Below are 15156 nucleotides of genomic sequence, written 5' to 3' on the forward strand. Positions count from 1 at the left end.
ACTGTTTTCTGAGGAGCCCAAGTTCTAAATTTGAACCGGGCCTTCCAGATTCTTACATGGGTTTATTTGTCAAGGTCAGAAGAGTGGACGTATTTTATTTATCAGTTCGTTAACTTCAAATGTAACATTCTGACACTGAGGACTTGGGCGGTCCCTTGCACTCTTGTCCCAGAAGGGACCCTCAAGATCAGGCTAGGGCCCCACCCGCCCAGTGGGGGCGCAGGGTGGGGGGTGCACTTACCCAGCTGTCTTCATCTGACACCACAGGAGCAGTGCGTCCTTGGCGGAGCGCGTCTCTCTGTTGTCCTCAGTCTCAATTTTGATTACTTGAATCTGTGAGGATATAAAACATGGCTGCTGGGACCCAGAGGGCTTGTGCCTGGGACCTGCCGGTGCACTGGCTACCAGGGACAAAGGGGATGGGAGGGGCGGCTTCGGGCTGGGGGTGGGGGTTCAGGAGCGTGAGGGTGGGATCTGGAGTGGACCGGCACATCCACAACTGGGGGAGGAGGAGGCTGCAGACTAGGGTCTCATTTTCCAGGGAAGCCTCCATACTTTGGCGTCTGGGCCACTTCTCTGATCCAAGCCACCATCATTTCCCCCTGGGCTAGTACAATCACCTCCAGACTGGCCTCCCTGCTCCTGACCCCACAGTCTGTTCTCCTCATGGCAGAGAGGGACCCTGTGAGCACCCAGATCAGATCATATGTTTCCCATCCTCTGGACTTTCCGTGGGTCCGTCTCACTCACGGTAAAAGTAAATTTCCCCTCGTCATGCCTCTGACCTCCTCTTCAGCAGCCCACTCTGCTCCAGAGACCTGCTATCCTCTTCACTAAATCACCAGCGCCTTCCCACCTCGGGGCCTTTGCACTGCTTGTTCCTTCCCTCAGGGGCCCACATGGTTCCACCCCAATTTCAGGTCTTTTCTCACATATCACCTCTGTGAGGCCTTCACCAACCACTTGATTTTAAATCACAGTATGTGTACTCAAGTTTCACATCCTCCTTTTCTACCATACCTTTTATTCATTCATCTGGTGTACTGTCTCCCCATTGCGGACTGAACTGTGTCTCCCCCAAAATTCATAAGTTGAAGCTCTAACCCCCAACTGTGACTGTATTTGGAGATCGGGCCTTTAAGGAGGTAATTAAGTTTAAATGAGGTCATAGGGTAGGTCCCCAAAACGATTGGTGTCCTTATAAAAAAAAAAAAAAAAAAAAAAAGGAAGAGATCCTAGGGATGTGCGCACACAGGGAAAAAGCCATGTGAGGACACAGAGAGAAGATGGCTACTTGCAAGCTGAGAGAGGCCTCAGGAGGAACTGATCAGGAGGAGCTTGATCTTGAACTTCCAGCTCGTAGAACTTGAGAAAATAAATTTCTGTTGTTTAAGCCACTCCGAGTGTGGTATTTTGTCACAGCAGCCCTAACAGACTAATGCACTCACTAACTTATTAAAGCTCTAGGACCACAGGATGTTTGTTTTGTATTCTGTGGTATCACACTTAGTAGGTGTTCAATGATGTCCTCAGTGACCCAGAATCTAAAGCAGGTTCAAGAACCCCGGATGGGTGTTGGAGACTTAGGTCCTGGACTCAAGAGCTGAGTTTGGCATTTGGGTTCCGAGGGAGAAAACTAGGTTCCAAAGAGGTGCCAGCCCCTAGTGCACGGCTCCAGCTGCCAGCAGGGATCCCGCCCCCCCCCCCCCCAGTCTCATTCCTTGATTTTGTACTGGCAACGCCCATATCTGTCTCCAGCCCCCACCCCTTCCTTGAGCTCTATTCCCATGATCCAGTGGACTCCTAAATGCTCCCCCTGATGTTTTAGATATCAGATTCCTCATCACCATCACATCCCACACTGTCCCTCAAATCTGCTCCTCCTTCAAATCTGTCCCTGGGTGACCCCACTTTATCCCCCCAGTCTTGAGCCTTGAATGTTGGCCTGGACACCTCCCTCCCTCCCCTTCCCCTGCCCATTCCCATTACAGGGCATCTTTCCTATCTGCCTCCCTCTGCACTTCCCTCTGGCCCCACCCTGGTCCAGCTCCAGTCTCTTCCCTGGGCTCCCAGCCCCCAATTTTGGCAATCACTCCCAATACAGAGGGATCTGTCTAAATCTGATGATGTTGGGGTGCCTGGGTGGCTCAGTCAGTTAAGAGACCAACTCTGGCTCAGGTTGTGATCTCATAGTTTGTGGGTTCGAGCCCCGGGCTCTGTGCTGACAGCTCAGAGCCTAGAGCTGCTTTGGATTCTGTGTCTCCCTCTCTCTCTGCCCCTCCCCTGTTCGTGCTCTCTCTCTCTCTCAAAACTAAATAAACATTTAAAATAAATAAATAAATAAATCTGATGATGTCTATCCTTTTGATAAAAATCTCTAATTTCTCCCCATCTCAAACAGAATAAAATCAAAACTGCTAATCACAGATCACCTAGGCCCTGTCAACTCCTCTGACCTTATCTCCTCCCTGGCTCCCCCTTGTCTCCTATTCTCTAGACATACTGGTTTTTCTGGACCTCCAACATTTCAGCTCCTTCCCACCTCCCTCAGGGCCTTTGCATCCTGGCTGTGCCTCCTGTCTGGAATGCTTTCTCCCTTCATCTTATGTCATGCAGCCATCAGCTTCTCAGAGAGTCCTTCTCTGACCAAGTCTAAAATCTCAACACTGTCAACCTGATATTTTGCATTCTTTTTACTGCCTTATCATAATCTATTCTTGGGCGCCTGGCTGGCTCAATCCATTGAGGTTCTGACTCTTGATTTCGGCTCAGGTCATTATCTCAGGTTTGTGAGCTCCAGCCCCGAATCAGGTTCCTCACTGACATTGCAGAGCCTGCTTGGGATTCTCTTTCTCCCTCTCTCTGCCCCTCCCCACTCACTCTCTCAAAAATAAAGTTAAAAAAATATATTAAAAATAACCTATTCTTTTCTGCATAGCTCTTACCTAGAGTTATCCACTTCTCATACATCTCTTGTCTATGTATTTACGGGTTTGTTTATTGTCTGTCTCCCTCACGACAATGTAAGCTCCATAAAGGCAGAAAATGTGTCGATTTTGTTTCTGAACTGAAACAAAATTGACTGGATTTGAATTCCAGCTCTACTATCCAGCTGTGTGACCTTGAGCGTATTACTTCCCCTCTCTGGGCTTCAGTTTCCTCCCTGGTAAAATATAATAAATAGTATCTACCTTATGGGGTTGTCGTGTGTATTAAATGCCAAGTGCTTAGAACAGTGCCCGGAACAGGGTGAAAAATATATAAATGATCACAGTGGTGGTGGTGATAATGATTATTACTTTTATCATAATTTTCATCCCCACCACTTGGAATAAGGTTCCTGGATCATAGTAGGAAAATTTTTGGAATGAATGAATGAATGAATGAATGAATGAATAAGCAGATGACTGGGTGGCGGAAGCCCTCCTAAGGCCACACCTTGGGAGGGTGGGCTGGGCAGGGGTCACTTGGGGATCACCTGGAAGCGCAGGATGATGGTCCAGACTAGCCCCAGGGTCAGCCGGTGGTTCCCGTCCACAATGTCATGCGAGCCCACGTTTTCCAGGTGCACGCGCTGCTCCTTCAGGAACTGCAGCGCCTTGTCCACGTTTTCCAGCGAGTGGATCCTCATGCGACCTCGCGTGGGTCTTGGCTAGAGTGGCAGGGGCGTTGGGAGGTGGAGGGCCTGGCCAAGGGCCCTGTGCCCTCGGCCTCCTACCAACGAGGTCGACCCCCCATAGCCACGCCCCCTGGATGTCCAAACCCAGGCCACGCCCCTTCAGTCTTCTCAAAGACCAAGGACGTCTTTGCCCCTTCCAGCCAGACCCTTTCAAGAGCCTGTTCCCTTCCTGGATTATTCTAGTTCCTGTCCCCACCCTTTCTTTCTACTGAAGTTCCACATCCAACCTGATGGCCACCTTTTATCCAGAAGCCTCAGCAACCTACCGGTAACCACACTCCTGTCCCCTGCCTTTGACCTCTGTTCCAGGCCCCCCAGGTTTGGTCCCTGGCCACGCCCCTCACTGCCTCCCTTTCAGGCTTCGGCCTAGAGCCACGCCCATTCCCCTAGGTCTCCGCGGGTTTGCTGCACTATTACTTCCAATGTTTCTGTTCTATAGCCATGCCCCACAGGACTTGGGAGCTCCAGGCTCTGGTCCTTTAATGAACCTCTAGCTCCTCAGAATCCCACCCTTTGTGGTGAAGCCTCATCCAAGCCCAGATACACAATTGCAACACGGGGCGCCAGGGTGGCTCAGTGGGTTAAGCGTGGGACTCCTGGTTTCCGCTCAGGTCATGATCTCGTTCTTCGTGGGTTCAAGCCCTGCATCGGGCTCTGCTCTGACAGTGCAGAGCCTGCTTGGGATGCTCCCTCTCTCCCTTTCTCTCTCTGCCTCTCCGCTGCTCATGCTCTCTCTCTGTGTCTCAAAAATAAATAAACTTAAAAAAAAAAAATACAACAGCAACTCATATAAAAACAAGCCAGACCCATTCCAGAGTTCTGTCTGGTTACCCAGATTTCCACGACCTAAGCCTCCCCTTCCGATGACAACTGCACCTTCATCCACAGACCCTGCAACAGGGTCCTGCCCCTATTTTACGGCCAAGCCTCTTGCTACCGCGCTACCCAGGCCAGTCGCTTCTAATAAAGCCCCTCCCTTCTCCAATTGCCCCACCCCTTCCCACGGAGCTTCTCCCCACCACAAGCCCAGAGTCCGCTGGATCCCCGGCCTTCACCTTCGGCGGAGCCCAGCTTCGGTTCCCAGCCACGCCCCCCACGCTGCTCACGCCCAAGCCCCACTTCCGGCCATAGCCCCACCCACCTGAGCAAAGAGGCCGCTCACCCATCGGGCTCTTCCAGGACACACCACACGTCGGTTAGCCAGGCCCTGTCGTAGCCCAGCCCGGAATCCCGGGGCCGCCCCCTTCCCCCAGGCCCGCAGGCCCCCTCACCAGCTGCTCCCCGGACAGCACTTCCAGGAGCCGCGTGAGCACAAAGCCGTCCCGGAGGTCGGCATACAGGTCCCCGATGTGGCAGCCGACGCGGGCGAGATGCGAGTTCACCCACTTGGTGAAGGTCTTCTTCTGCACGGCCTCGCGCTCATCTGAAGGACAGGCTCTGATGAGCCCCCACGCCCCCAGCACCTCTCCCCTTGCAGCTTCTCCGCAGGCCCTCACTCCGGGCCAAACCCTGTTTCGGCCCAGCTCTGCAACAATCAGGGCTTGGCACAAGCGGCTCCTCCTACCTGGGACGCCCGGCCCACCCTTCGCTGCCCGCCTGGAGACGCGTCCTTTAAAGCTTTCCTGAGACATCGCTTCCACAAGAAGCCTTCCCTGATTCCCACCCCAGCCGGCCCTATTCATTCGCTCCCTACATACTGGGGCATCTACTATGCCTCCGCACTCTTCTTGGCTCTGAGTACAGACAGAGGCCTTCCCTCCCAGAGCGCAGTTTAGTGGGGCACAGATAATACACTAGGGAGCTAGAGAAGGTTAAGGAGAGGGCGGGAGGGAATGAGAGCTGTGTTTCAGGAAGACCTCTTGGCTGCTGTGGAGAGGGTGGGTCAGAGAGCGCAAGAATGACAGCCCAGGGCAGGGAGACTGGGGAAGCGACTCTCGAAAGAGCGGACCAGCCGCACCAGGGCAGAAGCTGGGAATGGGAGAAGGGGACACACCAGGGATAGTTACAGATGAAAATAATAATAATAATAATAAGACTTGGTGTGACGGGTTGTGGGGGGTGAAGGGGAAGGAATATGCTAGAATGAATGCCCCTGAGGAAAAGAACTGAGTCACAGACACCCTCAAGCGGTAGCCCAACAGCCAGCTACAACCTGCATTTCCCACATCCCTAGGGAGCAGAGTGACCACGTGACTGCCATCGGAGGGAGGGGGAGGGGGAGGAGGGAGGGGTGCAGGGTGGGGGCGAGGTGCAGAACAATGTGGGCAACTACTGCTGCACTTACTTACAAAGGCATTGCTAACTCTCTCCTACAACGTTTTATTTTATTTTATTTTTTTTAGTAACAGCTTAGAATGAGCTATAATTCACCTACTATCAAATTCACCCTTTCAAAGCGTAACTTCGGTGACTTTTAGTATAGTCACAGGGTTGTGCAACCCACACCACCATCTGATATCAGAACATTTTCAACCCTCCAAGGAAAAACCTTGCGCCCTTTAGCAGTCACTCCCCATTCCCCCTTCTCCCAGCCCTGGGACACTATGAATCTCTTTTCTGTCTCTCCGGACTTACCTATGCTGGACATCTCATATAAACAGAATCATACAATATATGACCTTTTGGGTGTCTGGCTTCTTTCACTTAGCATCATGTTTTCAAGGTACATCCATGCCATCACATATATCAGTACTTTATTTCTTTTTTATGGCTAAATAATATTCCATTTTGTGGCTCTCCTGCATTTTACTCCTCTACTCATCAATGGATGGACATTGGGGTTGTTTCCACTTTGTGGCTATTATGAATAACGCGACTATGAACATTCAAGTACATACAAGTCCTTGTGTGGACACATGTTTTCAGTTATCTTGAGCATATACGCAGGAGTGAAATGGTTGGGTCCTATGGTAACTCTACATTTAAACTTTTTTTTAAGTTTATTTATTTTTGAGAGAGAGAGAGAGACAGCGAGCAAGCCTGAGCAGGAGAAGGGCAGAGAGAGGGAGAGAGAGAATCCTAAGCAGGCTCCAAGCTGTCAGAGCAGAGCCCGACGTGAGCCTCAACCCACAGACGGTGAGATCATGCATGCCCTGAGCCGAAATCAAGAGTCAGATGTTCAGCCGACTGAGTCACCCAGGTGTCCTTACATTTAACCTTTTGAGGAACTGGCAGACTGTTTTCTCAAGTGGCTGTGCCATTTTACATTCCCACCGGCAATGTACGAGGGTTCCGGTGTCCCCACATCCTCACCACCACTGGTTATTTTCCATTTGATCACGGCCATTCTAGTGGTATAAAATGGTCTCTCACTGTGCTTTTGATTTGCATTTCCCTGATGACTAATGATGTTGAGCATCTTTTCATGTGTTCATTGCCCACGTGTGTATCTTCTTTGGAGAAACATCTATGCAAATCCCTTCCCCGTCTCAGTTGGGTTAGTCTTTTTTATCATCTGTAGTTTCTTTGCAACTTCGTGTAAATCTATAATTATTTCATAATTTAAAGTGTTATCAAAACAGGCGGTGCCCGGGTGGCTCAGTCTGTTGGGCGACCAACTCTTGATTTCAGCCCAGGTCGTGACCCTAGGGTCATGGCATCGATCCCCGCGTTGGGCTCCTCACTGAGCGTGCAGCCTGCTTAAGATTCTCTCTCTCTCTCTCTCTCTCTCTCTCTCTCTCTCTCTCCCCCCTGCCCCTCTCCCCACCTCCCCCGCTCTCTGGCTCTCTAAAAAATAAATTAAAAAATAAAATAAAGTGTTACCAAAACAGGAAACTACTGCCTGGCCTTCCTTTCTCTTCTCCCAGCTTCCACAAGCTTGAGCACAAGGTCCACAGGGCACAGGATAGAAGGACCTGGAACCCACGCTGATAGCTTGGAGCAGAGCCTCCCTGCCCACCAGGCTGCCTATCTCAGGATTATCCGGGAGGGAGAAATGAGCTTCTATCTCCTTTAAGTCACTGCATTGTGGGGTCTGTCTCTTGCAACAGCTCAGCCTGCACAGTATGGTTAGCATTTCATTATTAAAGAACTTCATTGTCGCACTTCTAAGTTCCCTAGTCATGCAGTAATCAAGATTTGTATAGCCAGTCTATTTCCCCTTTTAACCATTTGACAGCTCTCAATTTCTTTTACCATAACATTTACCTTTTGTAATATTATTTTTTTTTAATTAAGTAAACTCTGCCCCCAATGTGGGGCTCACTTAGCCAGCCGGGCGCCCCTTTCGTAATATTATTAAATATCGCATTTGACTCTGGCAGTAGAAAATATGCACTGTAGGGCGCCTGGGTGGCTCAGTCGGTTAAGCTTCCGACTTCAGCTCAGGTCATGGTCTCACAGTTTGTGAGTTCGAGCCCCGCGTCGGGCTCTGTGCTGACAGTGCGGAGCCTGCTTGGGATCCTCTCTCTCTCCCTCTATCTCAGCCCTTCCCCCACTCATACCTTGTCTCTCTCTCAAAATAAATGAATAAAACATAAATAAATAAATAAATAAATAAATAAATAAATAAATAGGGGCACCTGGGTGGCTCAGTTAGTTAAGCTTCTGACTTCGGCTCATGTCATGATCTCACGGTTTGTGGGTTCGAGCCCCACGTCGGGCTCTGTGGTGACAGCTCAGAACCTGGAGCCTGTTTTGGATTCTGTGTCTCCCTCTCTCTCTGCCCTTCCCCTGCTCACACTCTGTCTCTCCCTCTCAAAAAATAAACATTAAAAAAAATTTTTTAAAGAAAATATGCAATGCTGGAAAATATCCACTGACTGACCTGTATTTTTTTTTTTTTTACATTAAACTAGATGTTGAAAGTTTACCTCTAATTTGAAAGTGAGTATGCAGAAACTAATAGTAAATTCACATGAAAGATCTTGTTTGTTTAAATGTGGGTTTTGGGGGCGCCTGGGTGGCGCAGTCGGTTAAGCGTCCGACTTCAGCCAGGTCACGATCTCGCGGTCCATGAGTTCGAGCCCGCGTCGGGCTCTGGGCTGATGGCTCAGAGCCTGGAGCCTGTTTCCGATTCTGTGTCTCCCTCTCTCTCTGCCCCTCCCCCGTTCATGCTCTGTCTCTCTCTGTCCCAAAAATAAATAAACGTTGAAAAAAAAAAATTAAAAAAAAAAATAAATGTGGGTTTTGTGCTGTGTGGATAGGATGGGGACCCGTGTGAGCACCTGACCATCAATCACACACGAAGAAGGGATCATGGAATAGACGCTGACTTGAGTATTTGGTTATTTTGCCTTCTAGTGGCCGGTGCCCGAGCCAAATGGCAGATTTGGGCGAATGCTGAAGCCAAAGTGGAACTTCTGTGCATCCCCAGCATGGTGCCAGAATGGGGACAATTGCATTCAGTCCTGCCTCCATTGATAACATGCTGTTTGACTTCGAGTGGCCATTTCTCTCCTTTGGGCCTCCATTTCCCCCATTTGCAAAATGAGGGGTTTGGACTAGATCAATGGACTCTGAGGGACTCTGAGTGTTTGGGAACTCGTGCTTGGAAGACAGGGATCCACGAGAATATTGTTTTATTTTGTAATCTCATTTTGCTGGTACCAAAAGAAAATTAATAGAAACACATCCTGGCCCATCCGGATGGTGACCTCATAAAGCACAATACCGTGAGATATTGGGTTTTGTGATTACAAATCCTGTTAGCATGGGGACGCCTGGGTGGCTCAGTCGGTTAAGCGTCCGACCTCGGCTCAGGTCATGATCTTGCGGTTTGTGAGTTCAAGTCTCCTGTCTGCCTCTGTGCCGACATCTCAGAGCTTGGAGCCTGCTTTGAATTCTCTCTCTCTCTCTCTCTCTCTCTCTGCCCTTCCCCTGCTTGCATTCTCTGTCTCTCTCAAAAATAAACATTAAAAAAATAAAAATAAAACAAATCCTGTTAGCCTGGTTGGGGGTCCAGAACTGAAATGCCCGCAGAGGTCTGGCAGGCTCTGAAAAGGAGAAACCCAGGCCCTCTTAAAAGGGGCAGTGGCCACACAGCACCTGTGCATGGAGCCTCCTAGCAATGAAAGCCCACTGTTGCCATGTCATTTGATGTTCCACAAGGAGCCCCAAACCTGCATTTTTAAAGATAAAATCTCCTTATTTTCATTTTTAAAAGTTTTTTTAAGTTTATTTATTTATTTTGAGAGAGAACGAATATGAGGAGGGGAGGAGCAGAGAGAGGGGGAGAGAGAGAATCAAAAGCAAGCCCTGTACTGTCAGTGCAGAGCCTGGTGCGGGGCTTGAACTCATGAACCGTGAGATCATGCCCTGAGCTGAAATCAAGAGTCAGATGCTTAACCGATTGAGCCACTCAGGTGCCCCCCCAAATCTCCCTACTTTTAAATGCTGGCAACTGATTTATGTCTGTATAAAACACAGTGGAGGGGCGAGTCTGGGTGGCTCAGTCAGTTAAGCCTCTGACTCGATTTTGGCTCAGGTCACGATCTCGAGGTTTGTGAGTTCAAGTTCTGCGCTGGGCTCTACACTGACATCTCGGTGCCTGCTTAGGATTCTCTCTCTCTCTCTCTCTCTCTCTGCCTCTCCCCCTGCCAAGAAATAAATAAATAAACATTTAGAAAAAAACTACAATGGGGGTGAAACCAGATATGTCCCAGAGTGCCACTTCCGACCTAAGATGACACTGAATGTTTACTGTGTTGGTGAGTGTATTCAGTTACCTCGTAGTGTCTTCCCTGTACCCTGAGGCCACCTCTACTGTCCTGCCTGTGCTCTGAGCCCAGGGAGACTGTCACTGCTGACTGTCTCAAAAGGGTTCCCCCGGCCCTCAAAGGCCTCAGACTTCCAGTTGGGTTGGGCTAAGAGGAGAAAGGAAGGGCTGAGGAATTTATTCCCTCCCTGCCTGACCAGCTTTCAGCAGCGCCTGGTTCCTCTTTCTACAGTCCCCGGCGTGTGAGGCCTCTGTCCCCCTCACTGCTCCCTGCCCCCATCCCTGAGTGTCCACTGACCTTGTAAGTGCCTGTAGCCCTGGCCACACCTCTGTGATTAGTCCCTTCGTTAAGCTCCCCTCAATTTTACCCCCTTGAGGGAGCCATCTGCTTCCTGCCGAGACTCTAGCTGGCACCCATACCTCTGGGCTGTCAAGACTCCAAGCCAAATGACAACTGTCCTACCTCTGCCATTGTGCTCATATGGAGTTACCATTTAGGTATTCTTCTCCTCTGTGCTAATCACTAGTGCAAGCAAAACACATTTCCTCAGAATAAGACTTCAGGGGCGCCTGGGTGGCTCAGTTGGCTAAGCGTCCGACTTCACCTCAGGGTTGGTCATCTTGCGCCTCTGTCTCCCTCGCTCTGCCCCTTCTTCCTGCCCCCCGCCCCCCGCACTCGCGTGTGCTCTTTCTCTCTCAAAGATAAATGTTTAAAATCAATAAATATATACAAAAAATTAGGGGCGCCTGGGTGGCGCAGTCGGTTAGGCGTCCGACTTCAGCCAGGTCACGATCTCGCGGTCCGGGAGTTCGAGCCCCGCGTCGGGCTCTGGGCTGATGGCTCAGAGCCTGGAGCCTGTTTCCGATTCTGTGTCTCCCTCTCTCTCTGCCCCTCCCCCGTTCATGCTCTGTCTCTCTCTGTCCCAAAAATAAATAAAACGTTGAAAAAAAAATTAAAAAAAAAAAAAAAAAGAATAAGACTTCAATTTATTCATCTCTTTAATACATTGAAACTTTCACGGAGCTGAGGAACCACTATTCTTTTGTCCATTATTGGTTAAGGAGAAAGGATATAGAGAGACTTAGTATGTCACCAGTTTGGCTACTGGTCTGGGAAAAGTTAAGAAGCCAGAAAATACCAGTAGTGGTGGAAAGGTGGGGACATCCTAACCTTCCGTGTCTCCTGGTGGGAGTTACAGACTAGGGCAGTCCTCTGGGCAGCAATCTGAGTCTAAATAAATTCGAGCACACCCCCATAACACAGCAGTGCTTATGTCCCATAAACTTTTCCACACTGGTTTATAAGGAGCATGTATGAGGATGTTCAATGCAATGCAATTTGGGGGGCAAGGGGCAGAGGCAGGTTGGGGGTTGTATAGGGCTGTCAGATTTATGACAAAGTGAAATTGCAGATCGGTAGGGAAAAGAAAGTCTTTTCCATAAATGGAGCTGAGTCAACCTGCTACCCAAAAGTGGCAAAAAACAAACAAAAAAAACCCCCTGACCCCCCACTATACACAGTAATAGAAATATCATTTGGCTTCTAAATCTAAATGTGAAAGGAATAAATAAGACTCTTAGAAGAAAATACGAAAAAACATCTCCCTGACCTTGAAGTAGGCGAAGATTCTTTTTTCCTAGAGAGCATTTCCTCTTTTTTTTTTTTTTTTTTAAGTCTATTAATTTATTTTGACAGAGACAGAAGGCACTAGGGAGGGAGAGAGAGAGAATCCCAAGCAGGCTCTGCATGGTCAGTGCAGAGCCCCATGCTGGGCTTGAACTCACCAACCAGGAGATCATGACCTGAACCGAAGTCGGACACCTAACCGACTGAGCCACCTCGTCACCTCCCGGCCAAGATTTCTTCAACAAGACAACAAATGTGAGCCACGTAGGAAATATGTACTAATTATCAAATTAGACTACATTTAAATTAAGAAATACCGTTCATCAAGAGGCAACATTAAAAGAGTAAAAAGACAAGCCACACAGTGGGAGAAAATATTCACAACACATACATCTGACAAAGGACTTGGACCCAGAATATGCAAGAACTCCTACAAAACAATCAGAAAAGGGCAGGAAAATTAATATGCAAACGGGCAAGGGACTTGAATGGGCATGGCACAGGAAGCTATCCAAATAGTGGATAAATAAGTGGAATAAGCAGATAAAAAGGTGCTCTACCTCATTAGTTGTTATTAGTCATCAGGAAAATGTGAATTAAAACCACAGTAGAATGCACACCCATCAGAATGGCTAAAATTAAAAAGATTGACCACACTAGGGGCTGGATGTACAGTAACTGAATCCCTCGTACACTGCTGGTGGGAATGTAAAATTTATAAATCAGCAGTTTCCACTAAAGTTAGATATACACCTACCCTACGACCCAACACTTTCTTTCGCTCGATGTGGGTGTAAGTCACCAAAAATGAGTGCTTACGCCCACCAAAAACAGGTACGAGGAAGCTTAAAGCAGCAATAGTTTGTAATAGTTTGAAATACTAGTAATTACTGGTTTGTAATAGTCTAGCTTGTGCTGGCCCTAAACCAGAAGCAACCCAAATGCTCACCAACAGGTGAATGGGAAAAATTCGCCGTATTCACACTGTGGAATACGATACAGCAACGAGAAGGAGCACCCTACAAGTACGTGTAGACAGGGATGAGTCTCACAAGCACAGTGTTGACTGAAGGAAGCCAGACACAAAGGGGTACATCCTTCAGGACTCTATTTTTACGAAGTTCAAGTAGGAGGAAAACAAATGTACGCTGTTAGAAGTTAGGCCAGTGTTGGGGCGCCTGGGTGGCTCAGTCGGTTGAGCGTCCGACTTCGCTCAGGTCACGATCTCACGGTCCGTGAGTTCGAGCCCCGCATCAGGCTCTGTGCTGACAGCTCAGAGCCTGGAGCCTGCTTCGGATTCTGTGTCTCCCTCTCTCTCTGGCCCTCCCCCCATTCATGCTCTGTCTCTCTCTGTCTCAAAAATAAATAAATGTTAAAAAAAAAAATTAAAAAAAAAAAGAAGTTAGGCCAGTGTTTACTCTAGGGAAGTAGTGAGAGAGGTAGCCTTGGGGGGCGGGCTTCTCTGGGGCCGTTACATTCCGTTTCCTTATCTGGGGACTGGTTACCACACGCTGCTCATTGGTGGAAATGCTGGGGACTCACGATTTATCTGCATTTTTATGTGCATATAATACTTTAATAAACAGTTAAAGTATGATATACATGCCCACTAATTAGCAATGCACATTTTGTAAAATCATTGACCCACAAAGATAAGAATTTGCATTAAAACTATTAGAATGGGGAGCGTTTGGGTGGCTCAGTCAGTTAAGCATCCAACTTCAGCTCAGGTCATGATCTCACGGTTTTTGAGTTCAAGCCCCGCGTCAGGCTCTGTGCTGACAGCTCAGAGCCTGGAGCTTGCTTTGGATTCTGTGTCTTCCTCTCTCTCTGCCCCTCCCCTGCTCACACTCTGTCTCTCTCTCCCAAACAAAACAAAACAAAACAAAACAAAACAAAACAAAACAAAACAAAACAAAACAAAACAAAAAAACTACGGTGCCTGGTGGCTCAGTTGGTTAAGGGTCCAATTCTTGATTTTGGCCCAGGTCATGATTTCACTGTTCATGAGTTCAAGCCCCATGTCCAGATCCACACTCACAATGCATAGGCTGCTTGGGATCCTCTCTCTCCCTTTCTCTCTGCCCCTTCTGCATGCTCTCTCTCTCTCAAAATAAATAAATAAACTTAAAAAAATTTTTTAAGTATATATCAGAATGGGAGGGGTGCCTGGGTGGCTCAGTCAGTTGAGCAACCAACTCTTGATTTCGGTTCAGGTCATGATCCCAGGGTCGTGGGGTCGAGCCTTGCATTGGACTCACACTGAGCGTGGAGCCTGCTTGGGATTCTCTCTCTCTCTGCCCCCCTCCCCCACTTGTGTTCTCTGTCTCCCTCTCAAAATAAGTAAATCAACAAACAAACAAAAAAACTACCAGAACAGGGCACTTGGGTGGTTCAGTCCATTAAGTGTCTGACTCTCGATTTCAGCTCAGGTCATGATCTCACAGTTTGTGGGTTCAAGCCCCACGTCAGGCTCCATGTTGACAGCTTGGAGCCTGCTTAGGATTCTCGCTCTCCCTCTCTCTCTCTCTCTCTCTCTCTCTCTCTGCCCCTCCCCCACTCACGCTCTCTCTTTTTTTCTCTCCCTCTCAAAATAAATAAATAAACATAGAACAAGAGAGATGAAAACAGTTGTGGGTTTGTTGCATTTAGGAAAATTATAGATGTAATAACTTAAGAAGACATGGGGCACGTATGAGAATTGTTTTTTTTTTTTTCTTACAGGGGATCCCTACACTTCTCTGGACTAGATGTTTGTCTGTTTGTGGTATCGGCACTGATGTTCTGTGAATCAGTGAAGAGTCCTTGATCCCCATGTTACCACATCCCACCCCTGCTTAAAATCTTACCATAGCTCCCCAGTGCCCTCACAACCTACACGGCGGCCTAGAAGGCCCCTCAGGATCTGACTCCAGCTGCTTCCTTTAGCATTGCATTAGTCACCACCGCATTCTACCCACTCCCAACTTTTGGAAGGGTTGCATATGCTGTTTCCTCTGCCTGGAATATTCTTCTGCTCTCCACCCCAGGGTTCACTCTTATTCATCCTTCCGGGCTCAGCTTAGGCATCTCCTCCTTCAAGAAGCACTCTGCCTCTCTGGACTGAATCAGGCACCTCATCTGAGCTCCAATAGTCCCCGGGCTTCCCCATCCCAGCCCCTGCCTGTGCCTCACCATCCTGGCCCTGACCACTCG

The 15156-nt window shown here is 48.6% G+C and overlaps 1 protein-coding gene across 3 annotated transcripts in view; it reads right to left on the reverse strand.

The window, feature by feature from the left end:
- The window catches only part of SPTBN4 (spectrin beta, non-erythrocytic 4), a 78505-nt gene that overhangs the window by 56930 nt on the left and 6419 nt on the right, over nt 1-15156 (reverse strand). For 2 of the 3 annotated variants that reach the window (XM_045442309.1, XM_045442308.1), the window contains exons 3-5: nt 4951-5102; nt 3479-3652; nt 242-333 (exon numbers count right to left, since the gene is read on the reverse strand). In XM_045442309.1, coding sequence (XP_045298265.1) covers nt 242-333; nt 3479-3652; nt 4951-5102 — 418 coding nt within the window. Of the gene's footprint in view, nt 1-241; nt 334-3478; nt 3653-4950; nt 5103-15156 lie in introns of those variants that run through there. The other variant, XR_006702571.1, reaches the window with a different exon arrangement.

The sequence above is a fragment of the Leopardus geoffroyi genome, chromosome E2, assembly GCF_018350155.1.
Source record: "Leopardus geoffroyi isolate Oge1 chromosome E2, O.geoffroyi_Oge1_pat1.0, whole genome shotgun sequence".
Lineage (NCBI taxonomy): Eukaryota > Metazoa > Chordata > Mammalia > Carnivora > Felidae > Leopardus > Leopardus geoffroyi.